Source organism: Cheilinus undulatus, linkage group 2, assembly GCF_018320785.1.
Source record: "Cheilinus undulatus linkage group 2, ASM1832078v1, whole genome shotgun sequence".
Taxonomy (NCBI): domain Eukaryota; kingdom Metazoa; phylum Chordata; class Actinopteri; order Labriformes; family Labridae; genus Cheilinus; species Cheilinus undulatus.
In genome coordinates this window covers 26895150-26915478 of record NC_054866.1, presented here as the reverse complement: position 1 = coordinate 26915478, position 20329 = coordinate 26895150, and the positions used below count along the sequence as shown (strand labels likewise).

Genomic DNA, 20329 nt, shown 5'->3' with positions numbered 1-20329 from the left:
GAAACGCCTTGGTCTAATAAAGTTGTTCTCTAAACTACAAGTGTTGCTGGAGATTTCTGTTCTCTGTAATGTGTTTTTTAACACCTGATGGTAATTCCATATACCCTGGTAAAATTTTGAGATTGTACGGGGTATTAAAAAACAGATATTGCCCAATCCTAATCCTAATCCTACCCCTCACATTGTTTGTCCATGTCTATGTGTTCCTGTAAAGCATCCTTGGGTTTCTTGAAAGGCGCTATATAAATTCAAGATATTATTATTATTATTATTTGGTCAGACCTTTGTGAGTTTAAACAGAGCCAGAGAGGTGGACACACCTCACAACAGAGACAAAGTAGCACACTTTAAAATTCATTCTTTCTAGCAATTATTGGTAAAATACAATGCAGATACAGATAACTGTCCAAGTGCAAAATATCAACGGCAATAACTGGCCAAGCCAAAAATCAGTCAGTGTTTAGCGTGCTCATGAAGCTGTTGAGATTTGGCAAAAAAGTTTGAGAAAAGGCGAGCAAATGTAGCTCCTCTTGATGAATTTGCTGGTCAAGGACAACCCACTTATTGTTTATGTTGTAGGAGAAACTTTTCTTTGAACTTGTCAGTGTACCAAAAGTACACTGGAAAACAGTTCCAGAAAACTGGCAGTACTCGACAAAAAGAGTGTGTTTTGGCTATTTTACCACAAAGAATACATGCAGAATGTTAGTGATGTTGGTCATGATTTACAGCTGCACCTTATCTTGACTACAGACACTCATCTGTGTTACACACTTAGATCAGAAAGCTTACTCAAACTTCATCACAGTTTTTTCCACATAATTTGTAATTCAGTGCCCTGCACAGTTGTTGCCTGCTTCACAGCTTCCATATATGAGTTTTGGCATCCTAATAAAGCACAAATGCTTTCACTCTTGTGATGAGGGACTCTGGAGATATGGGTGCACTTTGGGGGGGTTCTTCATTATTGTACAGTGAGATAAAATTAGACAATTGATTGTATTTATTTCATTAAAAATGGTTCAATGGGCTCAAGATAAAAGTTCTTCCTCTAAGCTAGAGTTCTGTTGAATTGACAGCACATTATGTTGAGCTGCAATATCTTGGACTAAAATAAACAGTGCACACGCCGTTAATGCACTTTTTTGCAACACAAGTGCATGCAGTCTCTCCCTCTCTCCCCCACATTCATCCTCTCTGACTGTAACACTCCACATTCATTACTTGCCAGATCTCTGAACCAATCTTGCACTTTCTCACAGCCCCCATACACACACTCTCACTACACCCCCTCAACCATAACACACACACATATTCTTCCCACCTCCTCACTGTTACACTGGTGTATCATTTGCTGTTGCTAAGTTACAGGCCCCCACCAAGTTTTGAAACAGCCAATAAAAGCTTTGCCTTCACTGTTTTTGAGAAAAAGCTCCATGCTCTAGGAGCACATTGCTTTTTGCATTAAATCGACCAATTTCCAGTTTTCTTTAATGGTGTCCACATGTCCATTCACATACATCCATACTTCTTTTTTCCCCTGAATGCATTCAAGAAGTGGGCAGTAATGATGTGTAAAAACTAAGAAGTGAGACAGGAACACACAGCGCCAGATCAGGTGTTGTTTTTGTTTAGTGACAGCTGACATATTGTTAATGTGAAAGCAGAAGCTGTGCAGATCTGTTTCACCATTATTCACTAATGCTTTAAACAGAGATGAGGCTGCAGCACAGCTTTGTGCAATTAAAGCTCAACACATGGCAACATATGCACATACACTCAACCTTATTTGAATGAACTTTGGGTGGATGTATGTGTGCATGCAGTACGTTTGTGCATGCGTGTGCGTGTGCAGCAGATGGATGATGGTGTTTTCTAGGTCCTTAATAACCCAGTGTTCTTGCAAGGAAAGGCCTTCCAGAAATCAATGATGCACACATGCACACACAGATAAACATATTCAGTTTTCATTTAGTGCACTATAAAAAATCTGACATATAAACATGTGGTAATGGGCAGCAGGAAGAAAGCAGTTACACAGTAATACCTTGTAAAGTTAAGTTAATCAAAAAGGGTTTTCTGAAGATGCATACACATGCATGACATGCATATGCTAATCAGGGGTAGATGTGCATGATAACAGCTGCATATGTGCAAAAATGTGCACCAAAATCAAGGGAAGCACATATGACAAGCCTGTTGTAAACACATTTGCACACACGCCCATGACCATGTCCATGCTTTCGCACAGATACAGTCAATTATATACATAAGGCACTCTGCAGTGGTTCTGCAACGAAGCTGACAGGGTAATCCATCTCCATTGTGAGGTGTAGTGTACTCTGGGAAGGCAGGCTGGACAAGGAATAAGTGAGGGGCCAGAAACACACACCCACTCCCACACTTGCACATGCAGACATGGATAAATTGCTGCCACTGAGTGCAAAGATCACACCAGTGGATTATTTCCAATTATAATGTAATGAATAATGGCACATAGAAGCAGGTTGAAGGTGATACAGCAACAGTATATCAACTTTGGCTCCATTTAAAGACCACTATATCAGTGTTTATGGCCTATATGTATGATTTAGTCTGTGTTAAATACATAATTTAAAGCAAATGGTCTATTTTATCCTGAAGTGCCATTGATGCTAGTTGTAAAGCATCCAGAGTCGTGTAGTTTTCCACTAGTGTTTGTCTTAGATAAATGATCCAAAAGCAACTTTTTGCTTGCAATTTGATCTGACTTCATGTACAAATGTCAACATCTCCAATGATAAACAAACAGCTAACTTTAAGCATCTCATGTGAAAGGATCCTGTTGGAAAGACTCAGTATCACAACCATCTGCAATTTTTGTTCATCGGTATAACATAAACTCAGCTCGTCTGACTAAGGAAACATGTTTTTGTCCCAGGCTATTCTGATTTTGTGACATATTTTTAACTGTATTCACACCCTGCATGCACAGTATAAATTAAAGGATATGGATACAGTGCTGATACGTAGCGTAAATCATCTTTTTGTAACTAGAGTGCTGACTCAGCAGGGGGCAAGCCTTCCTGATTGTAAGATCAAAGGTTGCCTTACAGAGTACAAATTATCACCATAGGCCCTCATAGTTAATGAGATTCTTTTGAAATGTATAAAGTCAGATCATCACATGGCCAGGACTTAGGTGGATAAGATACAAGCTGCCTTTCTAAAGGTAACCTTCAATGAGCAATTCAGGCAGCTGACATTTGATTGCTCAGGGGTTACAAAAATGTCTCGTTAAGCCAGGGATGGGGGGGGGACTCATTTCTGGAACTCGGAATATGATTTGAAAAATGATTCTCATAATCCCATCAGTCTGCAGTATTAACAGAGCATGTGGGTCATGTCAGCAGGTGACTGAGAGTGTCTCCCGCAGGAGATTGCTGCTTTTCCTTGTTTTTTTTTTTTTTTTTTTTTTTTTTTTTTTTTTGCATGTCTGGAGTCACTGAAGTGAACCGTGGGGAGGAAGCAAAATTAAAGCCCACAGCTCAAGTATTTCTTCATGTCGTAACCCTGATAATTTCTCTTTTTCTTTTCAACTAATTATCTTCTAACTGACTGAAAATGTCTTTCCCACTTACTGGTCTATTCCCTCTTATAATTTTCCCTTTTTCTGTCTTCAGATGTTTGTAGTTTTCTGTGATCAAATCTTTTATTCTTTATTCTCCATCCCCTTTTTAAGCCTGTTTAGATGCTTGTATTTGTGTGTGTGCTGCTCATTATCTCAGTGGGGGCTAAACCTATTTAATTATTTTGGCTTTTTTAAATATCTGCTGTGAGCTCTTTTTTATGTTATAATCTTTTAATGCTACAAACACTGAGCTGTCTTTTGTTTTCAAACTAATTATATATTCAGTGATTTTTAAGGAGCTGCACCTGGCTTTAGGGCTTTTTGATCACATCTTTCTTTTTTTTTGTCTGATGGAAGAGTACAGACATTATCAGAGGAAATTCAGCTCCAGTCGAAAGGTGACTTAAGCTCTCTGCTTCTTCAAACAGGCTGAACACTGAGGCATTGCAGTCTGCTGTATTTACAATAAACACATTAGTAAAGACAGCACCTTGGGTGCATTGATTAGAAGTGAAGCAGTGAGGAGAAACAGAGTAAGAGGCTCAGGGGCCTGTCTTTAATCTTCACAGGTAGAGTCAATATGACCTGTGAAGGAGATTGTTTCCTTTCAAATAAAGGTGTGGGCTGTCTTTGGAGTCTGTGGCTAATTACTGCTCTCTTCTGGACTCTTATGGAGGCCAATGGATTACGGTTTGAAGTTTGTGTTTGATTATTGTGTCATAGATACAACCATATGCCTATCCCACATGGTCTTACATGACACCAAGAATTTAAACAAACCAAGATCAGAGTGCATAAGCATAGTTAACATAGAACAGAAAAGGAAAATGGAGACGAACTAAAGATTAATGAGTTAAATAAACTATGTTGTCTTCTTTTCCAGGCTTTTGAGACGAAATTAGCAAGTTTGAACACATCAAACTTAAACGGCCATTCCAGTCTTTGCTCATCAGGTGGCTGCAGAATAGAAGCAATAGTTCTGTTAGGCCATCATATTTGGTACGGTGCAAAATAGAATGGGACTCATTTTCTATTTCTGCTAAATCACATACCTCACAGAGTCTTTTTCTCTGGGGATATTTTTGAATCGACTGATCCCAATGGCCAGAGGATTACAATTAAAGGCAACTATGACTATTTGAAGTGCCTTTGGTATCGCCTGTATTTTCCCCAAACAACCATTTTTTATTAAAATACCACACAGAAATCCAGTAGTATGTTTAAGCTTCCATGTCTGCAACAATATCTGCCACTAACGCATTAGAAAATCAACTGTTTGATTTCATTCAAAGCAGGGATCATATTGTCAGCCAATACAAAGAGACGTGTCATAATTTGCAAAAAGAAAAACACATAAACATAAACATTTGTCATTGCTGGAGACATCTTCAATGTTTTTCTGACAGCTTTACTGCTGCTTCTAGACGGTGAATATCAATGCAGAGCTCCCCCGTGTAATTACTGCAAAGTGATGCTGTATATTGTGTCTGCTACATCTGACCTTCAGACTTTCAGAAACATTATACCTATTTTGATAAGCATAATGTGTTTGTGGATAAACAAATAGATGCCACAGTTTCCAATGCTTAGTTGGGCTGAGGCAATAATGCAATAAGTGATACTAATTTATCAACTAAATCAACACTTTAGCTGTTCCAAGGGTCTTGCAAACTCAGCAGCAGTGTTAAGACCATATTTGATATCTTTAAGTAATTGTTTTCTTAATACAGTACCCCAGAATGAAGGTTCTGAAGTTATCTTCACATTGGATTGGAAGTAAACACAAAGTACTGCAGTGGCTCAGCCTGCTTAACCACAAGCCAGACGTTTTTGCTTTTTTTTTTTTTTTCAGTGTCTTTTAGTGTGGACATGTTACAGCTGAGTGTTGGTTATCATTGGCATGGCAAATGAATTGCAGTTTTGGGATCAATAAATTTGTCGGAATCTGAATCTGAATCAGCACCACCTGGCCATCACAAGAATGCCCAGTTCCCAAAGTCAGAGATGTGTCTAATGTGAACCAAGTAAAAAAAAAAAAAAAATTGCTGCCAGTGGGCTCCTTTGGGACCCAGGTTTGCCAGAACAGGTGCTGAGGGGGTTGAGTTTTGGCATAATGTTTGGCAGCTAAGAAATTTAACTTCATAATCAGTGCATAAAGTGGTAAATGACTTTGGTCTACAAGGGCACAGTTTGTTCTGTGATGGTCAGACATGTTTGAAACATAGCAGAGCTTCAGGCATAATCATGTTTACCTCTATGGGATTTCTTATTTTTACCAGTGTGACCCATTAACTTTTCTTATATTGTATGTTACCAACAAAAATAGCAGGATGCCCTTGCATTTGTGTACTCTGCAATGAACCATGAAGTTTCCGAAAACAAATCATGATGATGATGTTTTTTATCAAGCTGTCAAAACGTTTTTAAGTCAAGTCCAAGACAAGAACAATCCCCACCAGAGAGAAGGTCAATCAAGACCTCCATTAAAGACCCTGGAAACCCACACAGGTGTTTCTTATCACTCTGGCTGATAAAACCATAAGAAGTTCAAAATAGATGGAGTTTGGTGAGAATTTATGAAGTAATAAATTCTAAGGGCCAGTTAAAAACATAACAGGTCAACAAGTCCTCCTACAAAAACAGCTTCTACAAAAACATACAGCGTAGTGGAGATTTCAGTCAAACAAACTTGTTTACACCCACACAGTCCTGGGAAGATGCTCAGTCATGGTCTCAACAGCAGTGTGGATGTTCATGGCCTTTAAGGTAATTTTCTGATCCTAGGTTGGACGACATTACTTTTTTTTGTCTGTTGCGATGGTCACTATGTCATATTAGGCACTCACAGAGCCATGCATATGTGTCTTGATCAACTGACATGACAGACTACGGGGAGTTACACGATTGGAAGTAATGATATTGTCAGAAGAGGAGCTGGGCTAGATTCCACCTCTAAAGAAAACCATAAACATACACACTCTATTTACTGTAATATACCGTATTTGCTTGTCTATTCAAACATAATGATGAATGATATGCTAGCTGGTCAGACTTTTCCTCTGTCTCACAGCACCGATTTCTTTACTCTTCTTTCATTTTGCCATTTGATCTGTTTACATGCTGCATGGAGAGTGTTCCATGCTCCTATTGATCAACATCATTGACATTCTGGAATAAATCATAAAAGGCAGGACAAAAATAAAACATGCTAGACTCTCTGCTGGGAGGTTATGAGGTGTCTCAGATATGTTCTTGATTTTTATTCACTATGGCCAGGGGTGGAAAGTAACTAATTACATTTACTAAAATTACTGCAATTGAGAAGTTTATTTGCTCACGTGTACATTTTGAAATCAGAACTTTTACTTCTACTTAAGAAAGTTTTAACTTGAGTAATTTTACTTTTATTTACTATACGCTTGTACTTTTTTCCACCTCTGTTGACTACCCAGTACCACATACTGAGAGAATGATTCCATATCACATCCCAAAACAGCTGCTGGACACAGTTAATATCTACGAGTGTTGATATCTCAGTGTTGAACATTTCTGAGTTGATTTAAACTACCAGAGTGTTTATTTTAACTCCATTCTGAGGGAAATGATCTTCAGTGTTGGAGTTATTTGACAGGGTTTATCCTCTAGTGTTAATTCAACTCTGTAAAGAGTCAATTGATCTAATCTCAGCCCACTGTGATTTCAAATAAGGGGTGTGTGTGTGTAAGCAGAGTTCCCTGTTTCGTTGAGTTGGGATGGTGTCTGTTGTACAGTGATCCCTGCTGGGGTTCCTTCTGTCCTGTTTCTGGTGCACTGCTGTTGTTTTTTATTTGAGACATATTTTGAATCATGACTGAAGTTATCCACTGAGTTAGATGTCCCATCTATGACTTTTTGTGTTTTCCAAAAGGATGTATAGTGCATGTTCCTCATCAGTATGCATTGCCTTGCTGTGAGGTTTACTCTCTGCTTTTCACACTTTCAAAAAATACTGCAAAGCTGCCATATTGTACGATATTTAACACTTTCAAAAGTGCAGTTAAACTTTATTTCCAGTAGACCAACATAGATCCTAAGAGAGTGAAATTTAATTCTATATGAGTTTAATGAAAAATATCATTTTTTCTGTGTATTTTACTTGATTATGGACTTGTGATTTTTCCTGAACAACCTGGTTGGATACATATTCTTTCTTTGCCCTTGCCAATAAGGAAAGATCCTATTTTACTGCACAACTCCTCAGTAGCTACTCAGTACTCAGTACTAAAAGTACTAAAACTTTCAATTAAACAGGTTTTTTGTTTACTTGAGTAGATTTTTAGATGGATAGTTCAGTGGTTTACATCACTGACTTAGGCACAGGAGATTGGGGGGTTCGTACCCTGGTCTGGGTCATCCAGGGTGGAACCCTGGCCAATCTTTAACATCATCAACACCTGTCTATGTCCAAGATTTACGTTGCTTTAGATAAAAGCATCTGCTAAATGACATTGCACCCAGCTTTTACTTAAGTAAAATGTAACAAGAATAACTGTACTTTTACTTGAGTACATAGTTGGGTAGTTAATCCACTTCTGACTATGACAAAAAATGAAAACAGATTTTCAGGGTCCTGTCAGACTACAATCATGCTGACGTATGTGCTGCCAGATCTGAGCTTAAGGCTACCAACACTGAAGACCTGTCCAAGGATCTGGTTTTAGCAGGAACGTTTTTGAGAGCTGTCAATGTGACATAATTTTTTTTACTAACCAACCTTGAGATTTGTGTATTTTTGAACTGGTTTGAACTGATCAACCAACAAGCAAAGATGACTTCCAAAATGCACAAGTATTCATTCGACTTTTACTAGGAATCAATTAGATGACTTGACAGTTGTATCATCTGTAAATTAGGGTTTCCGCCTTGATACATGAAATCTGGAAGGCTTCCAGAAAGCCTGCCAAATGATCTACACATCTGGGTTCATATTTTTACATCTGTCTTGTATTTAATCTGTAAAAGAGAGACAATCAGTATAGCATCTGGTCCAGACAGTTGGTGCTTCACTGAGAAGGGACAGAGCTCTGAAGTTATACAATGCACCAAAGATGTCTCAACAGTAAGCATTTCCAGAGCATTAGATTGACATTCAAATTATTGCCAACAACCATAATGGTCCAATTTGACTGGTAACAAGGGCAGACCGCTTGGATCTGTTTTCTCTTGTGTTATTAACTCTCCATAGCTGAACAGGCACATCAGTGAGTAATGGTGGGTGACTGATCGCTATCATCCTCACTGAATTACACAAAAACCCAAATGTCCATAATTCAATAGCCTCAAAAACACACATAGTCTGGATGTGTGGGAGAACCAAATGAGGTGTGCCTAAATGTGTTAAATAGAACAGTTATTATGCTGTAAACTCTGGCTGGGCACATGCAGACTGGGTGAGTGGGAGGACCAAATGAAGGATGTATGCATTTAAAATCACCTTTGGTACCAATTTCTGCAATGTAAACACATTAAAGATGCATTACAATAAAGCCATCATAACATGAGTGTGACAGGGTGAAGGATGGGTGATGGAAGTTAAAGCACAGAGTAAGCATGCAGAGCCTGAGAAATGACGAAGATAAAGGAGAGGGGGTACAAGATGGATATTAATGAGAAAAGGAAAGGGGTGAGAGTGAGAGAAGGGACGATTAGCGATTCGAATTACATCCTCCTTTTGGAAACATGATACATATATAAAGATTTTGAGGAGGGAAATAGAGAAAGACAGCTGAGAGGTAGATGGGAAGACAGATACAGCAGCTGAATGGGAGTTGAAGGATAGAAATTGAGACGAAATATGACTTTGGTTGAAAGAAAATCCATTAGTTACAGAGAATGATGGACAGCTATGGACTAAAATCATAAAAAAAGAAAAGTTAAGAGGGCAGGGATGGAGTGACAAAAAAATGAGGATATATTTGATCCACTGCATCGGATGTACTCACATGGGTTTAAAAATAGATATGATGGAGTAAGTATAGAGTGAATAGAGAAGGAGCTGAGAATGACTGAGAAATCAGGTGAAAGATGTGTTATATGAGGGGAAATGGGATGGGAAGGTAAAGCTGGGGGGGATCATCAAGAAAAATGGAGAAATATATGTTGAAAGGCAGGAAAATGTTGTGGGAATAAAATGTAAAGGCTGATGGGAGATCTGAAGTGTCTGTGTGGAAGTTGTAGCTTATCATTGTTTCTGCTCTGTGCTCCACATTGTGGGAGGATGGAGAACATGAAGTATCAAATAACAGCATATCTATTATTAGCAGGCTCATAAAATTGCATCCACTTCTGTTTGTTTGTTTTTTTTATATACTTCACAGATTTGCTTTACTGGATTGTACGCAGGGAAATGGCGATAAAGAGAGTAGCAACACAGTGTATTTTTATCCTGTGATGCTATAGTACATCTTGATCTCCTGCTAAAAAATTTCAGGGGATAGTTTTTAAGAGGAGTATCAAGGGAGGAGCAGAGTGGAGAAGAGCCTGTTGCAAGGCTGCTATTGAATTCAAGTTCAATGTTATCGATTAGCTCACCGGTCAAACTAGGGAGGCTAATATAGTGCTGCCCACTGGCACACCATACATCACACTGTGAGCTTTGAGTCGTGTCTGTAGAGTTCTTGTGGGGATATAATTCCACATTTAGCCTCCTGGGTGAACTATGACAGGGCTGGTGACTGTGCAACCACAGATGGAAAAATAAGAGTTGACCCTTCAAGAATCCATTTAGAGCGGGTGTCTTTTGAGTACACAACCATGAAAACTGAGGAGCATAGATATACAGCATTTTCCACTTAACGATACCTAAACAGCCATTTTGGATTGGGTGCGCCAAGGCTGGATTTTCATTTTAGTCTGTGTGTTAACAAGTCAGGACCTGCAGACCACCTGTGTGCCTCATGTATCCAGAATCTTGAGAGTATAGGCTGGCCTATTTTTATTGTAAGTTGTGTGCATCTCTTAATAAAAACAGACAGGAAATTGTTCACTACACAGATCTTGGGAGGGCTCCAAAAATGTCTGCTGCACTGAAGGTTCCAAAGAGCAATGTGGCCTTCATAAGTCTCAGATGGAAGAAGTTTTGCGTGATTAGGACTCCTCCAAGAGCTGGTCACCCAGATAAACTGAGCAACCAGGGCAGAAGTGCATTAGCAAGAGAGTTGAGCAAGAACCAATGGTCATTCTGACTGAGCTCCAGAGATCCTGTGTGGAGATGGGACAAAGTCCAAAGAGGACAAATATCATTGCAGCCTTTCCCTGATCTGGGACTTATGGCAGAGTGGCTTGACAGAATTCTCTCCTCAGTGCAAAACACACTTGGATTTCCAAACAAACACATGAGGGAGCAAAAAGAGGTTAAAAAAAACATTGTAGCTCCACGTCTCACCTCTAAATGGAGGATGGACGAAAATTGTCCTGGGCCAAGATCAAAGCAAAGAAAAGGGATGGAGTTTTGAAGCAATAATGTAGTGGCCTACTTGCTGTTTAACAAACCCTCATACATTATGAATGTTACATAAGCATTAAAAGGCTTACCTTATTTAGTTTTTATAAACATGGCCTGTTACTATTATAACTACTAAATACTGTAAATATCTTCCAAATATGCTGAACTTTGCCTCTGAATTTAATTTTAGCACTCTGGCAGGTTCAAACATAATTAAGTGTATTAAGGTTCCTATCTCTATAAGATGTACAGTATGGTTTAATGTGGAACACAAGATATAGACAATGGCACAAGAGAACATTCATCATGACTTAATTAAACAAAAAACAAGATTAAATAATCCAATATCATAACACAGCTATTAAGTGATCAGAGATTGCCCCAAAAATGCTGGGTCATTTTATATACTATAATAACCAGAAATCAGTCATACTAGAATATAAGATGCAACATGTTTTTGGGGGGTCCCCAGGGGGGAATTATATTTAAATCAGATCCTGTGAGATGATTTTTCATCCTGAGAGGTCTGCAACATTAAGTGTTTGTTTGCAAAGCTATATAGTTATTTCAAGTACCTTCTCTTTCTGTTATTAATTGCAGCCAGTGACGAATTTGCCTTGTATCATACTGCTCACCTTCACTGGACACTTTTCAGGAAATGAGGCATCATTTAAGCTTTATTTACCTCTCACAATTCAGCCATTTTCTATAAGTGCATGATTGTGACCTTGTGGGGAAGAAAGCTGTTAATGGAGGCCCTGCCATCCTGTTCAGCTTTACATATTTTTTCTTGGCAAACTTTCTAATAGCAAAGTAGCTGCTTGTATTGCAAGGGGCAATTTTTGGTTGCCAAGGCGAAATGCAGTAAGTGATGGTGGTGGCTGCATCTGCAATCATGATTAAACACATCTGTAATGAAGCTTTAAATAGAATATAGTGCCATGAAAATACCTCTCTTAGCTTGTGTTACTGGTTTATTCATTGTACTTGATATAGATATAGATATAGAACATAGCCTAATTTCTGACAAGGAAAATAATTGAAGGTTCCCTCTACATACCACATTATACTATTGAGAAAGGCATTGCCATATCCTAAGAATGATGTACTTCTGTTCTAAACTATGCTACACTTAATATGATGCCCTCCATGGTTGCTTCCATTGAGAACATTAAAAAATAACAGGCTGTTTTGACATAACATGTTTAATTTTGGTATTACAGAGCAGTGGTTCTCAACTGGTCAGGTCTAAAGGACCCACCAGTCTGTCTTACAACAGATCGTGACCCATGCTTTCAAAAAATTTTCAACAACACATGTTTAGTTTATTGAATATGTTGCAGTTTGGAGTACGATGATACCAAAACACCTGATAAAAAAGAAGAGGGACAAAACTGAAAAATGTCATAGCCTCTTTCCCCATCATTACTGTATGTGTCAACTTTTTCCAATTTTCAAGAGAACTTGTGAAATTGCTTCATTATATTGGGGAAAGTAGCCATTTATTGCAAGAAGAGGAGATAAATTAGTTGAAATATTGATCAAACACTTAAATTGACCCCACTTACAAAATTTTCTAAACAGGGTAAAATAAAAGGTATCGATGCATGTCCATTAAAGACTTCATGACTTTTGCCACCATTTTTTTTTTTTTTCAGACACCTAGTCGCAACCCACTGAAAACTGCTCTGCGACCCACCTTTAGGTCCCAACCCCCCAGTTGAGAACCACTGTTATAGAGGATACATTTTTGGCACTGGTTCCACCAAACTGTTACTCTTTTCTACATTTGTAGATCAACATCTATATCAGGTTTGAAAGTGAAACCCCAGTTTCAGCGTCCCCACATCTGCTGGAGTGAAAGGTTTCATTTAAAACGGGTAGGCTGCTGAGTGAGAAAAGATGTCCCTGTATCCTACGGGTGTAAATGGGAAAGATGTTAAAGACAGAAAATGTGATAATGGTGTAAGAATATGTGGTAGAACCATGAGAAGATACTGCATGTATCTGATGGTTTCCGATTGAAATGTGATGTCTCATGAGTGAAAAGTGTCCCCATGGCCAGAAAATCCTGCCAGTTTGCTCTGAACATAGAAACCGGGTGTAAAACACTTGGAGGTGTATGTAGTTGGAAAGGCATTGAGAAGAACTCAAGTTTTAAACTGCATGCAAAACACAAAACTGTTAATTGATATTGATGACCTTAAAGAAGAAGACAAGAGGATGTAGAGATAAGGCGTCAAAGTATAAGGCTGGAATGAGTATTGCATATCTAATTAGTTTGTTGGGATTACTGTCATCATTGATGTCATTAAAATGCATTGCATTCTCCTAGTAGTTTGATTCTGTTGCTATTCAGCAGACTTTACTCACAAATTGCACTTGCCAGTAAAATTACCATTAACACCCCACATCCTCATTGCATCTCCCTAAAATATCAAGCAGACATCAGTGAGGGAAACTACCCATTTCCCCTTCAGAATATGCCAGCTCACCATGCATTGCATCCAATTATCACTTCACACTGTTGTAATATGTTGGGCCTGCTTGCAAACCATTTCACAATCAATTTCTGCTTTTCATTTTCCTTTTTTTTATTGTTAACAAGGGAGTACTATGCTAAATTATAGCAGTAGTACAGGATTACACTTCAACTGAAATGGTTAAGCAAAAACGCTCTCCTTCTATTTCTTAATGTGTGTGATAAGTATGAGTCAAAAGCATTATGCCTCAAAGAAAAGTATGTCTGTTTAATTTTTTTAAAAGTCCAAGAAAAAGATGCACTTTGTTTTCCAAAAAGAGAGGAACTATGGGTGTTCAGTTTGGCTGTGTGTGGAGAGGCAGTGAATGTAGTTTGGTGCATTACAGAGCTTTTAAAACTGAGTACAAGACCACAGTTTGAGATCAGATCTCACATTACACATCCACTGTCCCTGCACTGAGGCTGAGGTCAGCGTATTATATCTTTCTGCCAGTTGTTGGTCAGCTATAAAGTCATCTGAGGGAATTTTGTGCTGTTTGGAAATATTAAAACATATTGACATGACCTCAGCTACATAGACATTTCTAATATCAAGTGTTTTGTGATTAGCAGGCACACCAATTTAGCAAAGCATGATAACATATGTTTGTTTTCTGAATTGAATGTGCAAAATTAGACAGGGAATCTAATATGGCTTTCTTTTTAATCTGTATGACTTACATTTTGTTATTGATAGATGGCTCATTTATGTAACGTCAAGAAATATTATGTGTCAGGGGCATTCATTTTTAAAGTGTCCAAGTTTCTCTGCACTGGTCCTTTACCTTCTACCTGTTGCCTTCTCCGTAGTGACACCACCTTTGCGTCACCCTCAATTAACTGCTTGTTTCATCCTGTCTTTCAGTTGCCCCGTTCCCAGTGGAGGATAATGGAACGGCTTTGGATCTCTTTGCTGTTGCTGGCAGCAGCATGCAAGGGGCAGCCGTGTCCGAAACGCTGTATGTGCCAGAGCCTCTCGCCATCGCTCGCTATCCTCTGTTCCAAAACAGGCTTGCTGTTTGTTCCTGCTGCCATTGACAGACGCACCGTGGAACTACGGCTTCAGGAGAACTTTATAACAGGTAAAAAGAAAAAAAAAAACTGCCAGTCAGAATAAAAAACTCAGTGTATTGGCCTGCCCAGTTATGATTTATTGATGACATTGATATGTGTGCTGAATCAGTAGGAATGCTCTTTTCTAACCTCATTTTGGAGCTAAAAGTGTGTCAAGCTTTTATTAAGTTGTGTTGAAATATTTATTCAGGCTCATTTGTAACTCATCATCACTACTTTTTCTGCCAGTATTGCCACTTTTTGAGCCCCTGTTTGTCTCTTTATTCAACTTTATATCCATTTTTGCCTGATTTAAACCATCTTTAACCTCTTTCTACCACTATTTGACACTGTTTCGTCACCTTTTCACCGCTTTTGCTGCTTGTATTTGCCAATTTTAACCAGTTTTTTTGTAACTTTCAAACAGCTTTTCATCCCTTTTTTTCCTGCTTATTTTTGCTTCTTTGTAACCTAATTTTTTTGCAACATTTAAACCGCTTTTCACCACTTTTCTGCCACTTTGCAACATTTAACCTTTTTTTTTTTTTTTTTACCTGCTTTTCACCACATTTTCTGCCCACATTTGCCACTTTAACCAATTTTTGATACTGTTTATTGGCTTTTCACCACCCTTTCTGGTGCATAGTTGCCTTTCTTGCAAAGCCTTTTTGTCACTTTCAATCGATTTTGCCACTTTTTGACTGCGTTTTACCACTTGTTCTGCCCATACCTGCCACTTTTTACTCATATTTTTCTATTTTATGCAACCATCTAACCATATTTTTTCCTTTAAGTTGCTTTGGTGTCCTCTGGTTTATTTTCTTGTATCCTTACACTTGTTCACACTATGACTTGGCTATGAAGTCTGACTTTTCAATAGTTTAGTTCAATGTGCCCATCCAGATGTAGTGAACCTTTCTTAAAAAAAAAAAAAAAAAAAAGCTAATTCTGTTAGAAGAAAAAATCTTTACATTTTGAAAAATTTACAGCATAAATTAATGGAAATTAATTGTTTGTTATTTTGATAAGAGTGGTCATTATTCAGGTTAAAAAATGTAATATGCATACTTTTGGAGCATGATTTTGCTGACCTCCATGGGCCCACAATTTGGCTAGCCCCCCAAAAAATCCTCCCTTTATCCCCCTTTATGAGTGACCTGGACTATCTTTTAAGCAGAAGCGCACACAATGAAGGTTGAATTGTGCTGGGAATCATAGGGAATACTGAAAGCAGTAAGGTTATGTATCAACAGGCATACATTTAGCTTTATATGCAGTACTGCTAAACGGCTGTCAGCTGTAATATTTTCTTTTTTTTTTCTTTTGGTCTCAACTTGACTAAACAGTAAGAAATATTTCCCATGACTCATGGTCTTAACTTTCATACTTTTGAAAGTTTTTTGTTTTCTACTACAGTCCAGCCAATCTTATTCATGATTCATCATCCCCTTTAATCAAAGACTTCTCTTGAAAACTCTGTGTGAAATGTACTTATTTTTAAGAACTGAAGTGTTGCCTTATCCTTTTTTATTATAATCTGGATTCCCATTAGCTCTCACCAAGGCAGCCAACTAATCTTCCCAGGCCTGACTTAAAAGAAATTCTATTCTACAGTCTACCAAAACAAAGACACAGAGACTGAAAAAAAAAGACCGCTTTCACATGGTCAGGGAAGATAAAAAGAAGGGCCTTTAGCAATATCACACTGATTCACTTATTTAAGTCACACTGTTTTGTGCCTTACAATTGCAGTGTTACTTCTTGGCAAAAACTGAACATTCTGATACTTATTCGGCCGGACACCAGCATATTTCTGATGTCATACTGGGTTCTGAGTACATTTAGCTAAGGGGATAATTTTACAGGAATAAATGTAAGTGCTTTATACACTGCTGGTTCAAGGTGGGATATTTAAGGCGCCATCACACATTATCTCCACGGTGTAATACACTGATGGTTGGGCAAAGTTGCAGAACCATTGAAGTAGTAGCAGAGGCATAAAACGGGGTAGGACATGCAGGTAGTGTGATCCAAGTTGTTACTGTACTTAGGTGGTGTAAATGGGAAAGACGTTAAAGATAGTAAATGTGATAATGGAAAGAAAATACAAATATGTGCTGGAACTTGGAAAGAAATATCTTTCTGACAAGTTTTGATTGAGTTGTCCATCCCATGAGTGAAGAGTGTCCCCATGTCCAGTGTTCCTGTTAATTTGCACTGGGCATATTAAAACCTGGTCTAGCATTCTCTGTGGACTCTGAAATTGGAAAGGCAAAGAGAATGACCGAAATATATCTCTACATACAAAACATAAAGATGCTGCTTTATACAGATGACCTTTAAGAAGTCTTTAGCAAACAAGCTGATGTAAAGCAGAACCAGAAAGAAGGTTTTTAGTAATAATGCATTTCTATTTAGTTTTCTAGTGTAAGAGAAAATAGGTTCTGGGTGTATGTTATGAAAAGAACATTTTGAAAGAATAACCATAAGTCCCTCATACATTGCTGGTTTAGTGTGGGATATTTACTGCACTATCCCACCTCATCAGCAATGTATAACACACCAATATGGGGAAATTATTCACCTCTGAGACAGCATCAGAACCAGAAACATAAATGAAAAAGGGGTGAGATGGTGGCAATGTTTAATGCTAATTCTGGTGTGTTTATAAGAACAGCATGTATGTGTGCTTGTCTAAATGTATGTTTATGCAAAGCTCACTATGGTTTTAGGACACCATACAATGCCCCTGATGAATCAGTGTAAAATCCAAAGTATAGGGATGGCTGAATTTGTAATAACACTGTTGCAAACCTTCGATGTAAAAGGGGCTATAAACTGTGAAGGTTACAAGCTATGCACTTGTTAAAAAATGCACTTGTTCTCATACTGTTGCATACATTATTTCAAATCAGACTCAGACTAACATTTTTTTCCAACTTACGTGGATAAGTAACACTGATACTTGATAAAGCTGACTTTGTGTTTATTTCCTGTTTTTTTCACCAGCTGTCAGAAGAAAGGACTTTGCCAACATGACCAGCCTGTTACATCTGACCCTGTCCAGAAACACCATTAGTCAGATTCTCCCTTCAGCTTTCAGTGACCTGCGGCGCCTCAGAGCACTTCATTTAGACTCTAACAGATTAACTGTGATCAAGGTAAGACTGATGTCTGGATGTCTGGATGGATTAATGGAGAAAAATAGTCATGAATATTTAGAGACAAACCCGTTCAGGATCCTAGGAGAGACATAAGTTTAAGTCTGACAAAGGGGTAAAACAGATACAAAAAGTGTAACAAATAAACAACTATGGGAGACTTATTTTGTCTCACTATGAAGGATCCCACATATTTGTGACACTAATACTCGCATTACGACTATTTATCCATCAGGATGACCATTTCAAAGGCCTGACAAACCTTCGTCACCTGATCCTGGCCAACAACCAGCTCCACGCCATAGCTCCACATGCCTTTGATGACTTCCTGTCCACACTGGAAGATCTTGACCTTAGCTACAACAACCTTGCCGAGGTGCCCTGGGATACAATTGGGCGCCTAACCAATGTCAATACCCTAAATATGGACCATAACCTCATAGAACATGTTCCCCAAGGGGTTTTCACCAACCTGCACAAACTGGCAAGGTAAATGGATAAACAGAGGTTGAGAATGATGAATTAGCAGATGATATTGACAGACTGGAATACTGTTTGCATGCTAAATGTTTTAACTGAATTTCTTCTTTGTCCCTCTCCACTCTCGCCCATCCTTCAAATTATCCCCATCACTTTCTTTCACAGGCTTGACATGACGTCCAACAACCTAAAGAAAATTCCCCCAGACCCACTGTTCCTGAGAATCCCAGTTTATGCCAAGTCCAAAGGCTCCCCCCTCTCCTCCCTTGTGTTAAGTTTTGGTGGCAACCCCCTTCACTGTAACTGTGAACTCCTGTGGCTGAGAAGATTAACCAGAGAAGATGATCTTGAAACATGCGCCTCTCCTCCTGACCTCAGTGCCAAATACTTCTGGACAATACCTGAAGAGGTGACATTTGAGTTTTATCCTTTTGCGATGCAGAAAATTGAGCATGAAATTATTTTCTAATATTTATTGAAATTAATGGTCATTCAATTTGAGGGAATGGCTTTGTGATTTCATACATTTTATAACACTTTCCCTGCCCTTAAACAGTTAGTGCTTTCTGTAAGAAAAGCCCTGCTTGTGCTCATACAGCAAACCTCTTAGATGTATGGCACACGGTTCAAAGCACATCGCAAAAGCTGAAGGTGCATCTGGCTACTTTTGCTTGTAAAATACCACAAAATCTGAGTCCAAAGCGAGGTAAAAGGTGCAAAGTTTTTTATTAGACTTGTTTTCAGTATACCAAGAATCAGACCAGTCAGTGTCATCTCTTGCTCCACTGTCTTTTAAATAACATGTCTCAGCAAATGTTATTAAATAGACTTAGCTGGGTCTGGCAAATGTAAATTCCTCCCCTCCATTGCACCCATATACACAGAGGGAATACATGCCACTTCAGGAGATACTGTGATGCACAAATGAATGATTTCTACAACAGCAATGCCACCACAGCAGAGATGTTGAGTGTGTCTCCCCATAAAGTGAGAAGTTGTGCCTAGTGTGTGTTTCTGGCTTTGGTTTCTGGCCCGTGCAGGGTCTGAGCAGGAACCTCCTAGTGAAGCTGGCGTAGGAGGAGAGAAGCGTGAGCATGTCCTTATCTTCCGGCATTAACATAGTCCAATGCCGGAAGAGTTACAATTCAGAGGATGGCAGAAAAATAAGCTTCTCTGTATCCCAGTCCTCTGGGAATGTGCTAATATTTAACTTAGGAGTAGGAGTGCTTCTGGGCGTTCCTGTGTGTGTAACAAGGAGAACTTAAGTGTGCTGTGGAATTGCCTTTGACATACTTTTTCAATGATTTGCCTAAAAATGATTCACCTTTAAACAGCAGGGAAATACTGCCCCACTCAATTTGGACCAGGCTTTTACTGGTCACTGACACACTTGTTTTTTTTCCTCAAAATAGCAATGCACAACCCTAGCATCCAACCACAATTAATTTACAAGATGTCCAAGAGCATAGAATAAGATGTGGAAAACTGCATGGTTGAAAATAACAATGACACTGGTGCTGTGCGGAACTTACCCCAGATGAACAGAGTAATAGGGCACATACTGTTGCTTGTTAAGATGGCCTGCACTGTAGAATCTGGAATCTGCTCAAACTCACTTCCTCTGTTCTCATATGGAGGCTTTACTTGAGGTTATACCTTCTTTAACAACTGTTGAGTTCCCTAACATATTGACTACTACATGTAAAGTTAACCAACTAAGTGGTCCCTGCCTTATTTACATTTAGTGCCCTGAATTACTGCACTACCTGCTTTGATGCCTTCCAGCTGTAGTAGTGTGTTCTCAAATAAAGGTAGGAGAAAAAAACTCATATTAGTCTCATAAACTCAAAACCTCCACGGAGGGTTACATATGGAAAATAGCATGACTGGGCTGATTTGATATAATGTATCTGTAGTGTAGACCAGTCCAGCGTAGGTTAAGATCTGATTGGTAACTGAATATGCTTACATGGCTTGTTAGCTGACAAGACAAATAGAGTGGTTGGGAAGCTTTACACATT

The 20329-nt window shown here is 38.7% G+C and overlaps 1 protein-coding gene across 1 annotated transcript in view; it reads left to right on the top strand.

Moving 5' to 3' along the window:
- Positions 1 to 14503: 14503 nt before the first annotated feature.
- zgc:172282 (leucine-rich repeat and fibronectin type III domain-containing protein 1-like protein) overlaps positions 14504 to 20329 on the top strand; it is a 116324-nt gene continuing 110498 nt past the window's right edge. Inside the window, exons 1-4 of the mRNA XM_041810962.1 lie at positions 14504 to 14696; positions 17677 to 17828; positions 18064 to 18317; positions 18474 to 18717. Coding sequence (XP_041666896.1) covers positions 14504 to 14696; positions 17677 to 17828; positions 18064 to 18317; positions 18474 to 18717 — 843 coding nt within the window. The remainder of the gene's footprint in view (positions 14697 to 17676; positions 17829 to 18063; positions 18318 to 18473; positions 18718 to 20329) is intronic.